Source organism: Bemisia tabaci, chromosome 4, assembly GCF_918797505.1.
Source record: "Bemisia tabaci chromosome 4, PGI_BMITA_v3".
Classification (NCBI taxonomy): Eukaryota; Metazoa; Arthropoda; class Insecta; order Hemiptera; family Aleyrodidae; genus Bemisia; species Bemisia tabaci.
Window position 1 is genome coordinate 7,555,552 of NC_092796.1, and position 15,745 is coordinate 7,571,296.

A 15,745-nucleotide genomic window follows, 5' to 3' on the forward strand; every position below is an offset into this window, starting at 1 on the left:
TGAAAAATTTACCCTAAAAATTTCGCAAAAGGTGAATAAATTTTCAAAAACACGCTGTGGCACTGTAGAATTCTTCTTAAATTTTCAAAGAAGTATACTTCTTGGAAAATTTCTATCTACTTTCAAGATTTTCAGTGCAGGAGGATATTTTTAGTAACTGCGTTTCATTTTCTTCCGTCGTCAGATGCTAAGAGTCTCCAGTCTGGGCATCCTCGACTTCAATGGCTCATGATTCAACTCCCTTGCCATAAACAAACGAAGGGGGAGTCCAGGGGGGCCTGGCCCCCATAGAATTGAAAATAGTATCATATGCTCCCCCAAAAAATAAAAGTTTTCCAGATGTTTTCCAGATTCGACGGATGCCCGTGTGGCATTCAATAAATTGAAGGCGATTTGACTCCCGGTGCATTAGGTAGTTGAAGGCGGAAGCTGGCTGATTGACGGACGCATTGGTGACAACGCTTTGATGCAACTATTCAATCTCAGGCTGAGGAAGCCGCGCAAAGCCCGATGGCCAAGCGCGATCAAATCCACGCCTCGAACTACATAAAATTGGGGTGCTAGGACATAATGTCCAAAAAAAATAGTCCAAAAGTAAAAACGTCCAAACCCATAATGTCCAACAAAACACTAAGGCCAAAACCAATAAATGTCCAACTAAGTAAAAAGTCCAAAACTGGTAAAAACAGAAAGTGCTAAAACGATGTGAAACGCACCAGTTACAAATGCGCATCATTCCGAGTCCCAATCGTCTGAAGAAGAGTCCGAGTCCGAAGGGTCTGCTGCTGCTGTAGGCGCACCACGGATGCGAATATTGTAGGCAATGAGAGAATTAGAGGCAAAATTAGAGAAAATATTTCACAAAATTTGCATTAAGACTAGTTTTACTTGAATTCATAATATCTCAATTTTTCAAAAACTGCACTTATGCGCCTTGTCCTCCAAACCCCTCTTATTGCTTTTTTAGTCCGGTATTCGTACCACGCTATGCAGCGCTAAGAAAAAAAACTACGTAGGTAACTAAAAATTACCATGTAATTAATTTATTATCTCTCATATCTTCATTCCCTCGAGTTGTTTTCTTTTTTTATGTTATCTCATTTTCATGCAGCGTTTTCAAAGTGAATTTTTCTCCGTCGTCTTATATCACAGCATGATTCCTTTTACACAAGGAAGATGGAATATGCACGTTGCTTAAGCCGTCAAAATTCACCTAACCGATAAGTAGTTGAAATCGAGCATGGTGTGTCGGCACTGGACCTCTCAGTAAAAATGCCAATTTCTCCAGAGGGTTAGTAATTGAAACTTATGGATAAATCTATAGATGAAAAAGACAAGAAAATAATGAAACGATCCTATAAGGTAAAATGGGTGGTTCACAAAGACTTTGGGGGAAAGGAAGGACTAACTCGTGGTCTCTCGTGGGTTGACGATCTGTCAGTAATTACTCACAGTGGTCTTGAAGCGAAAATAGTTCTACAAAATGTACCCAAAAACGGTTTGTAGGGGATGAATCTATGGTGTAGACTGAAAATCGCAAGAAATCAAAGTCTTGGCCGATCCCATTTTCGAGATATTGCAATTAGGAACTCTTATAGTAAATGCAAGTTTTCTACTGATTTCGATCCAGTTTTTTATTTATGTGTCCATCGGTGTCGATCGGTTCACGTCAATCGATTCACGTTTTTATTTTTCATTTGATTCGTGTCGATTGAAAACATATTCCATCGTTGCACGCAGACTTCCTATTGTACCCTTTTTTAATTAAACGATTCGCCTTCCGCTGCGTCTGCAGCAATTGTTGTTACGAATATGTTGTGCGTACTGATTTTAGGTCATTACATACTCGACACTCTGAAGGCGTTTTATGTGCACAAGTAGTGCGATCTGTTGGAGAAAGAATGAAGTAGAGACTGAGCGATTCACTCAATCTCACTTCTGGTGTTCTCCAAGAGATCACGCTACTTGGACACATAAAACGCCTTCAGAGATTCGAGTATGTAATGGGCTGAAATCAGCACGCACAACATATTCGTAACAACAATTGCTGCAGACGCAACTGAAGGCGCATTGCTTGTGCACATGAAACGCCGTCAAAGTTAGTCCCGTGTAAAAATACCCGAAGAGTTCAATTTTCAGGTCCAGAAAGTTCCACTATTCCGCTGAACCGCACGATCAGAATCCATGCGACTGAACTTTTAAAAACTGTTAAAAACACCCATTTCTCGGCGTTGAACTGTCGCGATGAACTTCGGGACTAGGAACAAGTAAATCTTCGTCTCCAACGTAGTTGAAGGTGAAACGAATCTCTTTTTTCTCCTCTTCAAAATCTAGAAATATCGATCGGGGTTCAATGCGGGCTAACATTTCGAGGTCAAAATCTAAAGCTCACCGATTAAGCTATAACCAAGATAATCTTTGTTAACATGACCCAAGAAGTACAAATTTTGGGTCTAAAATGCTTAAAAAGTTTATTGAGGCTCAAAAGTAGCGAATAAAGGAGTAAATCATTGAAAACGGTAAAAAATACGAAAGTTTATTAGTTCACGGGTGATCCGAAGAAAAAGGAAACTTACTCAGGAAGTCTGCACCGTCTCAAACAGAGAAACGTCATCACTCATTTAGCCCATTGATATGTATGCATAAAATTGAGGGAATTTTGACCCTTAAACTACCCCCCCCCCCCCAATATTTTGTTGTCCCCTCTCACAATGTATACGTCGGTAGTGAGGAACACTAGCGGGACGCGTTTGCTACAGCTCCGTGATACAACTATACAACCTCGACGGATGTCCGTATCCTTCAATATTTTCAACGGACAGATGTCCATTCAAAACATTGCAGGCGTTTTGACTCCCTGCTAATACTACCAGTAGTTGAATCGATCGACAGACGCGTTGGTCGGCGGTGACGGGGACTTGATGCAACTATACAACCTCGACGGATGTCCGTATTGCGTTCAAAAAATTGAAGGCGTTTTGAATCCCTGCTCATACTACCTGTAGTTGATTCGATCGACAGACGCGTTGGTCGGCGGTGACGGGGACTTGGATGCAACTATTTAAACTTGATGGATGTCCGTATCGCACCGACAGAAGTGCGAAACCACGTATCTCCATTGCGGCGTTTCAAAATTTCCGTTCTTATTTCATCTCTTCCATGGGAAACAACCCAACTTTAAGACTTTAAATTTTGAACCAAATCTTCTGCTATCGAATACGAAAAATCATGGAGAATTGAAGTTTCTTGTTGACCAGCTTCTCGAAATAAAGATAAAATTTCTAAGGAAGTCTGCAACGTCGCAAATGGAGAAACGTCGTCTCTCATTTTGCCCAAAAATATGTGTGTACAAAATTCAAAGCATTATGACTATCCTCTCTCAACTTATATTCATCTCTAACGATAAACAATGGGACGCGTTGGCTACGGCGCCTTGATACAACTATTCAACCTCGACGGATGTCCGTATTGCGTTCAAAAAATTGAAGGCGTTTTGAATCCCTGCTCATACTACCTGTAGTTGATTCGATCGACAGACGCGTTGGTCGGCGGTGGAGGGGACTTGATGCAACTATTTTAACTTGATGGATGTCCGATGTCCGTATCGCACCGACAGAAAGGCAAAACCACGTATCTCCATCGCGGCGTTTCAAAATTTCCGTTCTTAATACATCTCTTCGTCATGGAAGCTTCAAAATACGTCCGAATAGATTTACATTCAAAAATATCTCGGGGGATACCCCTCGGACCCCCCACCTCCTTGCTTGGGGCCCGGCACTTAAAACTGGTACCAGGGCCCTAGATGAGATGTGGCGAGATTTTAGACAGGAAACTATCGTGTGACTTTCCGGAAATTTAACGCTTTCAACCCTATCTATCATAAAGAATAATACATACATATATTTGCTTTAATAATAATAATCGATGAATCGTTAGCGGAGATTTTGAGACACTGTAACAAAAAAATGCCATTTTTGCACCCAGCGCCTCATTTACCCCATTCTTACATATATTCTCCTCCTCTTCCTCAAACCTTTTTGATGCCATATTATTGTAAAAAATGCTCAAAGCTTTACCCAACAAGCACTTTTAAAATGTTCTATTGACTTCTCTCTAATATCGAGCTCAGTTGGTAAATTTCGTTAAAAATTACATCCTTTTTGAGTCTAATGAGCAATTATCATGATCAGATTATGTTAATTTGCAGGCCGTGGAACCTATTTAACCTACCGATCGACCCACTGTGTCCTCTGGCGGAGATACTCACCAAAGATTCAAAAGTCAACCGTTCTGGTTTTCGTTTGAAGAATGGACTGAATAAGAGGATAAAACTACCGAATAATAAATACGGCACAGAGATCAAAGCATCGTCTCGAACAATGAACTCGCCACAATGGCTTCCTGGTTATTTCAGTGGAAGCTCCGATTATTCCGGTGGAAGTGGAAGCCCTAATTATGATATTGGAAGCCCTAATTATTATAGTGGGAGCCCTTATTATTACACTGCAAACTCTGAGAAATGATCCGAATAAGTATTCTTAAAGAGTTGGCCTCCTGTCTGGAGGGATACCGTAAGGTGCTAAGGTAGGACTAGCGTTGCATGTATGTAGTTTTTAAAGGGCTCCGTACTCTTGATGGGTACCTGTCATCCTTAATATGTTGGAACGCCTTCAATTTCGTATGGTACTGTGCAACACCTCTATTGAGGAATATAGTTGCTTGAGACGCCGCGCCGCGGCGGGCGAGTGGCCGGCGCGGAACGCGCATTGGCGCCTACAAACCTAACAGGGATACTTCACGCATTGCGCAATGCGTGAAGTATCCCTGTTAGGTTTGTAGGCGCGTCAGCGCGCGTTTCGCGCTGGCAGCACGCCGCTCCGCTCTGTGTTAGGCTCTAATATTTCAACTCGCGGAGTCAGCGTTTATCAACTCATGATTCATGTTTGAACACTTTGCATGCATTATTCTCAATTAAATTAATGAAAAAAATATGTATTAGAGGAAAATATAATGTGCGTAAAATAGAAATATAAGTGTGATTTCGTGTCAAATTTAATGATTTCCGAAGTATTTTAATTTTCTCTTTTATGTTTTGTGCTTTTACTGTGCTGCAGCGTGGTGTACGCGCAACCAAACGCTCAAAATTGGACGAATTTGACTCTAAGAGATCGATGTACAAATGGGTTAAAACTAAAGATTGCGAGCTTCTTGCCCCCCCCCCCCCCTCCCTTCCCCTCTTTTATTCATTTTTGTATAGTTTCTTCAACACCACTACTGCTCGTTGATATTAATATCGATGCCATCGCTTCGAAAAATTTTTACAAATATTTGCCACGTTTTAAGTATGTAAATGTTTTTAAAATAAAGTAATATTTTCATTTTTGGTTTAAAAAAAGTAAATATACGGTAAATTTTGTATCGAAAATTTTAAGAATAGAAATAAAACCAAATATTCACCAATGACAATTTGAAAAGACAAAAGAAGAAAGTAACATTTCATTAAATAAATTATTAGTTACCTACCATAACAACACCTCCATCTCCCTCAATTTCCTCATTTCGGTATTGTCAATATAATTTTACATAGATATACAGACTAAAATTTAACGCTTGGATCAGGTCACTGTTGTTTATTTTACAAGTGGATGTAAACTGCTGGACGAAACAGGTGCTGGGACAAAAAATCGTTGACGGAAATGTCCTGAACCCGGTTTTGGTGTGCTTTAATTGTTACTTCCATTAGTTCCATTAGACTTCGTGAGCAAGGTGTTTTTATTTAGATTAACGGAACCAGGAAATTTTCATTTTTGATCATCCTGTTAATAAAAAATAAAACTACTGAGTAATCAATTTTCATGAACGCCCCTGTAATTTCACCTACGATTTTCAGTAGATTAAAACGAGTGATCTCCAAAATCTAAGCTCAGATTCGAATTCCTCGCTAAAAGTCGATGAAAGTTCATGTATCATACATTAATGTAGCATTAAGGAAAGACGCTAAACGCAGGCATACCGATTTCGATCCAACACGGCAACATGGTTCAGCTCTTTCCTGCCCAATTTTACAAAATGGTCAACTCACCACTCATGCAGCTAGTTGATTAATTTATGAAACGGTCAAAATGATGGCTTTACCCAAAAACAATGTTCTCAGGTCAAATTCCAAAAATTCATGGCAGGATGACCTTGCCGAATTGCAGCACAAATCCCAAAGAAATCAGCACTAGTTCTAATTTCCCATGTAAAAACAGGATATTGAGGCCTTTCAGAGGGTGATGCTTATGAAGTGAGAAGAAATTTGCTGAATTTTCCCTGTGAAAAATCAGCATTTAAAATTTCCGTTTCTAAAAATCAGCACAAGTGCTTATCTTATAGCACCTCTTGGGATCTGGCCGAAAAATAAGTAATTTTCATTTCACTTGTGGGATTTGACAGATATTTCTTGGCCTTAGAAATAACATCAGGTCAAAATAGGGTGCCGAATACTATTTGGAAAAAATAGCCAAGACATACTCAACAGGGTACAGACTATATTACTCAGAAACAAATGTTCTTATAACAATTAAGAATTCATTGTGTTAAAAAAGTTCTAAATACCAGATTCTAAATATTTTAGAATCTTACAATAAAATTACAGCTGCTTTTGGGTATGTTCCAAAAAAAGCATTGGTGAGATTACAAAGACAGATAGAGAATTAAGATTCATAGGAAGAATCTGTGGAAGCTAGAGATCAAATCTTTCAACCTAAGGAGTTATGTAGACTTAAACTTGAAGCAAGATAGTCTGAATTTTTCAGAATTGAAATTATTATGCAAAAGCAGGCTTCGAGTGCAGAACATGGACACACCCAACTTTCATTGCATCCTGCAGCAAGCAAGCAGTAACAGTAAAGCTTATTTCGATTGGATTCATAGCATTAGATGATTATTTTTATAGATTAGTCGAAACTAAAATGGACTGAAAAAATGGAAAAACTGAAACAATAATATCAGAATATTAGAGCGGATTGGCTTGAACTTAAGGGCAAATTTTTGGGAGGCTACAAAACCCATTGAGTTTCTTATCTTAAAGAGACTTGAAGTAGTATGTATTGAAAATTCATAATTAAAATGAAGACAAAGATGAACATTGGCCTTAAAACTGCAAAAAAAGTTAACTAGTTACAAAAAAGAGATCTATAGAAGTTCAAGATATCGTTTTTTAGATTTACTTTGTAACATCTCCAGTTTGATAATACAGGAGAACATATTAAAGGCAAAAATTGGATGGTATTTACTGATGATGTATTTCATCTTAAAAAAACTTATCAAATAACGACAACTACAAAATCAGCATTGTAGTAAAATTGCACAATAAAATAAAAAATGAATAAATGGTGTTGGTATTAAGAGCAGCTGTGTTAACGTCTTTCCATCCCAAAATGCATCACATAATAATTATCAGTCGAGGTAAATTACGAGAGATTGGTGAGGTAAACAGTTCAGCTTAAAGAATCAAAAAAGGTCTCCTTTCGAATCATAGCAACTCTTATTAATGCAAGAATAATTATCTTGTCCAATGGTTTTGACCAAAAACAGAGTGTACAATCATAGTTCAATCTTCATAATGGAAAAGAGTGATTATAATGAAAGCATCCGTCTAAAAATGCTCAAATTTAATCGTATAATTTGTCTCATTGCGAATGCTTGCCTCAAACAAAAGATCATTGGTATTCAGGGATGAATGGCTTGTGGCTAAGTATTAAATACTGATTAGGATAACGATTAGGATTTGACACAGATTTTATTTTATTTAGTTTGAAAATGAAAAATTCTGGTACCTCTGAATGAAGACTGCTAAGAGCACATCTTTCAACATAGTTTTAGAATCGCAACAGTGTGTATAATACAACAACAAAAAAATAAATAAATAAATACAAATTTGTGGTATTTGCGTAGTTAGAAAACTTTTCTTTTGAGTGTTGTTCCTGAACTAGAGGATGCTTTCAACAGTCAATATTTCAAGTGTTTTTGATCTTAGGGAAAAAATAAAAAATGAAAAAAGAGAGTGATTCGAACATTTAATTGAGGAAAATTTGATCATGATTTTAAAAATTTATACTCCTATTTTTAGATGGTGTGTGAATTTTTGTCAATTTTTTTTCTTTCTGTTATCTCCTAGCAAATCTTTCTTTAAAACTCTATAAAAGCTGAATAAGTAAAATTACTTCTAAATACTCGATAGAAGAAAAACCCTTGTTAAACCAATCAATGCATTCATACAAACACTAAATGTAAACGATATAAAAGAAAAAATAATTAAAATTAGACAAAAACAAAATACCACTTTAAAATCATCAAATTGGATCAACCATTAATTTAAAAAACATTGAACTCCAGTTATCAAGAATATCTTATTTACACCAGTCTTTAAAAAGATTTACTTCAGAACTTCTATGAGGACAACTCCATTTTTCTGATCTGAACTGAATTTACTTTCAACAGGTTTCAAAACTTTTTTCAAAAAGTTTTGAAAAACATTAATTGGACCTAGTTCCAAAGAAAAGCTAAAATGATCATCCTTATACTAGAGAAAAAGGTGTATTTACACAGAAAACAAACATGATTTAGTCCCAGAACAGCAGCAACTGAAAGAAAATTTTAAAAATATTAGATTAGTAATGGCAAGCTGAAACTGGAATGCAACATATGAAAATCTGATAAATTTTTCGAAGTAGGTGATTCTAAGTTCCCTGATTACTTGAAACTGAAAAACGTGACAATTTTCTTCCTTTCCCTTTTTTTGTATGCTGGTTTGTTTTATACATTTAAGGTGTTTTAGAGTACCGCATTGTCATACACGAAAAAAAGGTGCTTGCAAGTAAACTTCTTCTAACATTTTGCACAACATCTTCATGATATATAATTGGGTAAAGCTTTGATCACAAATGTCTCGGAAACAGTGAATCGATTGAAAGACATGTATACTAGAACATTTTTTTCCAAATGGACTAATAGAAATGTTTTTAAAAAAAGAGTGGGCACAAAAACTGAGCTGATTTTTGTGTGACGTACAAATCTTGGACTAACCATTTCTTTTTTCTTCCTGACCCATTATGGTACCAACATCATAATATAAATGAAGAAAAAAACATAAAGGAGTAGCCCGAAACCTGTATGTAACAAGGTGGAGAAATGGTGCTGGGTCCACACCATTTCGTGGGGAAATCAAGGCCAAGAAGTTCCAAAAATTAAAATTAGAGTCAAAAATAATTTTTTGAGCTCTAATGCGCACCAGTACGAAACTGAGGAGGGAGAGTGTTCAGCTCAGGCAGTTTGCAATGGAATATTAAGTTGGAGTCACGTCGAGAGATCTATACCGGTTAGGGCCTTTTTAGACCTCATCAGTAGATCACACTTGGCAGTGAACCCAACTTAACATGCCGCAAAATCCAAGACGGCATTAAAACGCCGTCATGGATATGCCGATCATGCACTCATGCATCCCTTTCAATTTGCCAAGAGAGAAAGTAGTAATCGTATGCAAGCAGATGAAAAAGTCAATTTATCTGAAACTAGGTCTAATGGTGTTCAGATATACACAAAAAATTCAAGATGAGAAGTGATGGAAATTTTTTACCTTAATCTAATCCTACGTCATCTGAGAAATTCGGAGACGGAGCAGAGGGTGGAGTGCCACCCGCCCCACCGAAAGGACCTCCAGGACCACCAAAACCTGGCATTCCTCCAGGCATACCAGGCATGCCACCTGGCATTCCTCCAGCAAATTTAGCAGCTAATTTCTGCGTAAGTTTTACTATTTTAGGGTTGCTCTGATACTTCATGGCATTCATTGGATTTGAGCTAATGTCTTGGAAGGCTGCCGCTACTTCTGGATCCTGACAAGAGAGAGCATGGTTGAAAATGGATAGAAAAATATTGATGGTCAAAGTAGGAGAATACTTACCTACAGTTGCAATATTACAAATCTGCGCCCACGTTGTAATTATTTTTTTTTTTTTTTTTTTTTTTTTTTTTTAGAGAAAAACTGAAGAAGAACTTTTTTTATAATTTTCTACGAGTTTTGTATCACTTATACCTATTCAAATATATTCATGGAAAATTTCAAAAAAATATTTGGATCAATTTCCTTATAAAAAAAATAGCGCTCAATCAAAGATTTTGTTACTTTGCAATTGGATGAACACTTTTTGACATTAGCCACCAACATAATATTGCCTATAAACTATGATGTAAAAAAAAGTTACAAAACGATTTGACGACTCTCGTCCAATCTGCAACAGAATGAACTATTGATCCACCTGCAGAAATTCAATTCTAAAAAGAATAGCACGATTTCCACCAAAAATTCATATTTAACTTTTCTGACCCAACTGCACAAAAACTTCTCCGCTGAAAAATTTGCCTCTGAGCACTGGGGTCTCATATTTTATGTGCCATCGCGACTCACAAATGCATTTATTGTTTTTTACATGATCTTATCATTAAGTTTGCAATATGACTTCAAACTTAGCGATTGCACTTACTTTCATCATTTCTCGCATTTCGGGATCCATCATGGTTCCTAGGAAGTCGTTGAAAGGAAATCCTTCCTCTCCTTCTCCTTCGAAAGGTGCAGATGATTCTTTACTCCTTTCCGCTGCTTTTGCATGTTCTTCTCTTGCTTTGCGGATGCGCTCTTGTTTTTCTCGAAATTCTTTTTCAGCCCTTTTACGCTCATACTTTCGGGTATGTTCCTCAATTTTCCTGGCCTGATGCATACACATAAATCAGAACAAAAATAAAAAATGAAATTTTGACATGAAGTAACAGAAATTCCTAACATTTCCATCTAAGACTTTGGTAATGTATATTATTAGTTCTACTGCACTGTATCAATTAGCCTGTTCCTTACTAGATTTAACTAAAGCGTACTGCTCTTTTAGATTTTAATTGTTTGGTTTTTTCCCCATAGTTGAGTCAAAGCAAAAACAGAATGAGTTTTTCATCTAAGTTTTTTAAGGAATTGCACCAGACTCCTTCCTATATTTGAAAAGCGACCTTAGCTGGCTGTCATAGAGTTCTCTTCATGAAAAATATTCTAGTAGTCCAGGCGCGTGGTAGCTAAAAATGAGGCTACCTGGAATTTTGGGTACACAGCGATTTTTTTGGCTTACTTTATGTTTTTTGGGTCGCTGAATCCGAATCTGAAGTTTCCGCACGCGTATCTGGTGAGCATTTTCCGCTATTTTGAAAAAATGGCCTAAAAAGGCCTTTTTTTGCGGTTTTTTTGATATAGCGGCTACGGATGAGGAAAAGTCCCGGATTTAGCTAATGTTTTGAATAGCTGACAAAATTTGGAAGAAAATGGTATATAAATATGCTAGGTTTGCTCAAAAATTGAGGAACCTCGGATTTCGGAACTTTAGAACGCTTCGGAACTTGGCTGACCGCGGCGAGCCGGATCGCGCGTTGACGGGTGCGCCGCGAAAACGTGAATAGGCGCGATGTTCACGATGCTGTATCTTCCTCAATTTTTAAGCAAACCTAACATATGTATACACCATTTTCTTCCAAATTATGTCAGCTATTCAAAACATTAGCTAAATCCGGGACTTTTCCTCATCCGTAGCCGCTATATCAAAAAAAACCGCAAAAAAAGGCCTTTTTAGGCCATTTTTTCAAAATAGCGGAAAATGCTCACCAGATACGCGTGCGGAAACTTCAGATTCGGATTCAGCGACCCAAAAAACATAAAGTAGGCCAAAAAAATCGCTGTGTACCCAAAATTCCAGGTAGACTTACCAGGCGCCTGGACTATAGATCCATCAGAAGCTCTGATCTAATTTATTTTATTTATTAACCTTGTTGTATGAATTCTTAAATTTATCGATATTTTCATAATTTTCTTTTGCCGAAAATGTTTTCTCTTGGGTTAAAAAATATCCACAGTCTCCATGATTTGGCTGCCATTTTTGTAATTTTGTCTTGTTAAAAATTATTTTTTGACCTACTTACTTTGGGTGTAGCCATTATACTGCTGGAACATAAATAAATGAAATACTTTACGTACTAGACAAGATACAAGAAGACTTGAGTTCAAACTGTTAGGTACACCCTGTTTTCATAAAACAAAAATAATTTTTCCACACTAGGTCAGTTAAAAAACCCAAAATGACCGTCTCATATACCTACAACATAGTATAATTAACAGAGAACATACATTTGGTGTGACTTCTTTCAGCCATTCATCTGCTGTTTCATCAAAGTCTATTTTGCAGGCATTTCTTAGATCACTGGCTGCCTCTAGCCACTTTCCTAGTTTAGCATTTGCACGGCCACGGAACTTGTAAGCTGGCGCACTGTTAGGGTTTATTTTCAGCGCAAACGAACAGTCACGCACACAGCTGTTGAGCTTGTTAATTTTTAGGTAGCACTGCCCGCGCTTTGCATACAAGAGGGCCGAGACTGAAAAAAAGAAAGACAGCATTAAAAAATTCATCAAAGAAAAAATCAACGACATCCGTTCTTATTTTCAATGAAAAGTGTTAGTGTGCATAATGGTCACTCTAAAGTGAAAAAAAAAAAAGGCTCCGAGTAATAACAGGTTGATCCCGAGTGAACTCAACTGGTGCCAGCTGAACTACATTGAAATTAGACTTTTTCCCGCTCATCTTTCATTTATATAACAGAAAAAAAGTGAGGTAAGTTAATTTTGAAAGTATATCTTTCTTGATCTGAGGGAGATTAGCAGAAAGTTTTAAGGCAGAATGTTAAAATTAAACACCGACAGAAATTTGCCAATGTGAAATGAAGTTGGGCAAATTCCAGTTTAGGCCATTCATTTGGTGCTGAATGATCTTTCCTCGTTAAGCAACTGTACCTATGTGTTACCTACTAATGCTACATTTATACCAATGAAAGAATAAAATGCCAAAGATTATGCTTAAAAAGTACTGATTAACTCCTACACTTTTATAAGTTGGTGACTCTTACCTCTCAGGGTAACTTGGTCACTAACATGAACGGAAGACACTTAGTTTTGAAAAAAAAAAAAAAAAAAAAAAAAAGAGGTGCAGATATCTGGTGTCACTAGATACCTGTGGGTACAGGCACAGACTGGAAATGAAAAAAACTTCACTCTCAAACAAACCTGGATTTAATTTGATAGCTTCCGTGAATAATTCTATGGCAGTTTCTATATTGTTTTCACCAAGAGCAGTGATGGCTTCTTGCTTTTTGGCGTTAGAGGCCTCCAAGTTTTCTTCTGAGATTTCTGCCTCAGGGTTCACTTCTTCTAAAGGCTCTGGAACTTCTGTATCCTCTAAAATGATTTAGAAAAAGTAATCAGTAAGATTTTAAAAGCTTTCAAGAAAGTAAATTAAAATGTTTTTTAAATTTTGTCTGGCAAATCAAACAGATAATTGTACAAATTCGACTCCTTGGCTGCATATTAGCTATTGAAAAAGACACTCTTTGCGGAAAAAGAAAAAAAAGAATACTTGAATGTTGTAGGACATTTTGTAATTTGATCAATACTTATTGGAGACCATTCAACAGAAGAGATACATCCGCAAGGGAATCAACCAAAACTGTTTAAGTATTGGATTGATTTCATGTTGGTTTTTGAAAATGGTCGTTCTGCCTGACAGAAATGCAGAAAATTTCTGGCAGTTCCAGTTTAAAACTCTTTCATCCATCAAAAATTTTGAAAATTTGACCTATTTTGGCTCTTGCTGTACAAATTGCCACCACTATTCAGAAAATACCTTATTTCCTCTGCAGTGTTGAATAGAATGAACAATTCGTAACTCAAATTTGGAGGAAGTACAAAATTTTTGACCTAGTACGCAAAACACAGCCTTCCCGTTTAAAAGACTTATTTACAAGCCTTCATATTTCTGCTTGCGACCAAAAACGCCCAACAGGTCGCATGGTCAAGAAGTTAGGCACCTTTGCTGTTCAATAACATCGAATTGTGACCCTTGACCTCTGAATGAAGGTACATTTTTAATTAAAAGGTGCTTTTAATTTGTAAAGAATGATAACAGAATAACATAATATGCAGAACTTCTGCACTTTTCAGCCTACGGCAGATGTAAATCTTACCAATTACGCCTGTTGTATCTAACTCCACTTCACTCTCTTCACTTTCTGGTTCTGGTTCTGCAGGAGGGACTGGCTCTTCAGGTTTACCATCAGTAGGTGGTTTGAAGCTTGGAGGAGGTGCAGCAGGCACAGTGCCACCGAAAGACTCGATAAAGTCCTTCACAAATTTAAAATCTGGAGTGTGAAGCAATGCGGGATTTGCTCGTAATAGAGAGATGAACTTCTCTGCTTGAGCTCGAAGTTCTGCAGACAACATTTTTAGGCTGAAAAAATAAAATTGACTTCAAATAATATGAATGGTGGTTCTGTGGTTTGAAAATGTTCATAGGAATACGTAAATTGTTCAAAAGAATGAAGCATTCCTTTACCTAAAAATCAGGTCACCTTTTGCTTACCTGCATTTAAGCAGTATTTTCCCATTCTATTCAGTTAGGAGATGGGGTTTGGCACGGAAAACTACATCCGCATTAGGTAAATTTTAGTGATGATATTTGGGTTGGTGGCTTATGGTGATCATACGAACAGTACGGACTTTTTTTTTCTTAAGCGTAGAGGAACAGGGTTCCCTGCGGGCAGTCCTAGCATTCCACTGGACTGGAACCATGGGCTGCTCTCCCGAGCATATATGAGTGGGTTTAAGGGATTTAATCAGGTCACTCGGATGTGACGAAATATTATCATTTAAATTTTTCCTCTGCTTGGAAACTGTTAATAAGCCACCAGTGACCCAGTCCATAGCTTTTTAAGCAGTTCATGAATAAAAAAAATTCCGAAAGTGTGATGTAACATTTATTGGATAACTTTGGTCTCAAAGAATATGATGAGTTTAAATATAAATAAATCTCTTCTTAGAGGGGTTCCTTATTCGTAAATGAATGATCCGGAAGTTTTCATACCGGAGAATTCCGGTTCACAGATAGTTTCACACATTAATAGGAGTATAGTTTTTGTTGACCGTTCATGAATGATGTACTGATAACAAATATGGATGCACAAGGAAGTGATCGACATGGATAATTCAAATTAAAATAGGGTCTGCAATTTTTGCTCGCTCTTCTCAATCACTAACGAAAATTGAGATAACACACCAGTGCATTTCCAGAGGAAAAATAAAAGAGAGAGGACCCAAGGAGCAGAAAGGTCCATAATAGTTATAGAAGAAGACTTAATGTACAGGAAATAAATATTCTGGAAGTCTTCCGTGATCCAAGTTAAATTTTAGTGGTGACTCATGATATGTACCTAAGTGGTAGGCTGATTCTGTCGATACAAGATCAAAGAGAGCACACTTCAGGATTTGTTATAATTTCAATACTCCTAAAAATTGAAAAAAAAAAAATGTTTGGGTTGAATATTAGGATTTACATATTTAAAACAAATGATGAGGAAACTATAGGCGAGGTTACATACTGGGATGGTGGAACAGTTGAGTTTGAGTTGAAAAATATTTCTGCTTACCGAAAGCCAGAGGTAACTTGCGGATCAGAAAAAAGGAACTGCAGAAGATGCTCTGATGTAATGAGGATCACTTTCTTTCGTACTTTGATAAAATCCTTTGAGAAGTCGCCGGAAATCACACGCTTGAGAATCGTAATCGTAAAAGCAAAGAACTTATCGTAGAAGCGTACGACGATGAAAAATTGTTTAGGGACGTTGC

General features: G+C 37.1%; 2 protein-coding genes across 10 annotated transcripts in view; one reads left to right on the forward strand and one right to left on the reverse strand.

Moving 5' to 3' along the window:
* LOC109037560 (uncharacterized) overlaps positions 1-6,360 on the forward strand; it is a 40,802-nt gene extending 34,442 nt beyond the window's left edge. For all 9 annotated transcript variants that reach the window (XM_072299222.1, XM_072299223.1, XM_072299219.1 and 6 more), the window contains one exon: positions 4,208-6,360. In XM_072299222.1, coding sequence (XP_072155323.1) covers positions 4,208-4,523 — 316 coding nt within the window. In that variant the 3' untranslated portion in view covers positions 4,524-6,360. The remainder of the gene's footprint in view (positions 1-4,207) is intronic.
* A 150-nt stretch (positions 6,361-6,510) lies between these two features.
* On the reverse strand, positions 6,511-15,741 carry LOC109037567 (putative protein FAM10A4). The gene is made up of 7 exons (XM_072299228.1): positions 15,547-15,741; positions 14,089-14,351; positions 13,133-13,303; positions 12,203-12,447; positions 10,527-10,751; positions 9,620-9,878; positions 6,511-8,627 (listed from the first exon to the last, which is right to left on the reverse strand). The coding sequence occupies exons 2-6, from the start codon at positions 14,342-14,344 to the stop codon at positions 9,621-9,623; spliced, it is 1,155 nt and encodes a 384-aa protein (XP_072155329.1). The 5' UTR covers positions 14,345-14,351; positions 15,547-15,741; the 3' UTR covers positions 6,511-8,627; position 9,620.
* Positions 15,742-15,745: the final 4 nt, after the last annotated feature.

What these genes read in the sequence shown, in the direction of transcription:
- LOC109037567 (XM_072299228.1), bottom strand. Translation starts at nt 14,344, where the DNA reads ATGTTGTCTGCAGAACTTCGAGCTCAAGCAGAGAAGTTCATCTCTCTA. An exon ending in AGATACAACAGGCGTAATTG is followed by an intron (nt 13,304 to 14,088) that starts GTAAGATTTACA and finishes AAATCATTTTAG; the next exon opens with AGGATACAGAAGTTCCAGAG. An exon ending in TGAAAGAAGTCACACCAAAT is followed by an intron (nt 10,752 to 12,202) that starts GTATGTTCTCTG and finishes TGTATGCATCAG; the next exon opens with GCCAGGAAAATTGAGGAACA.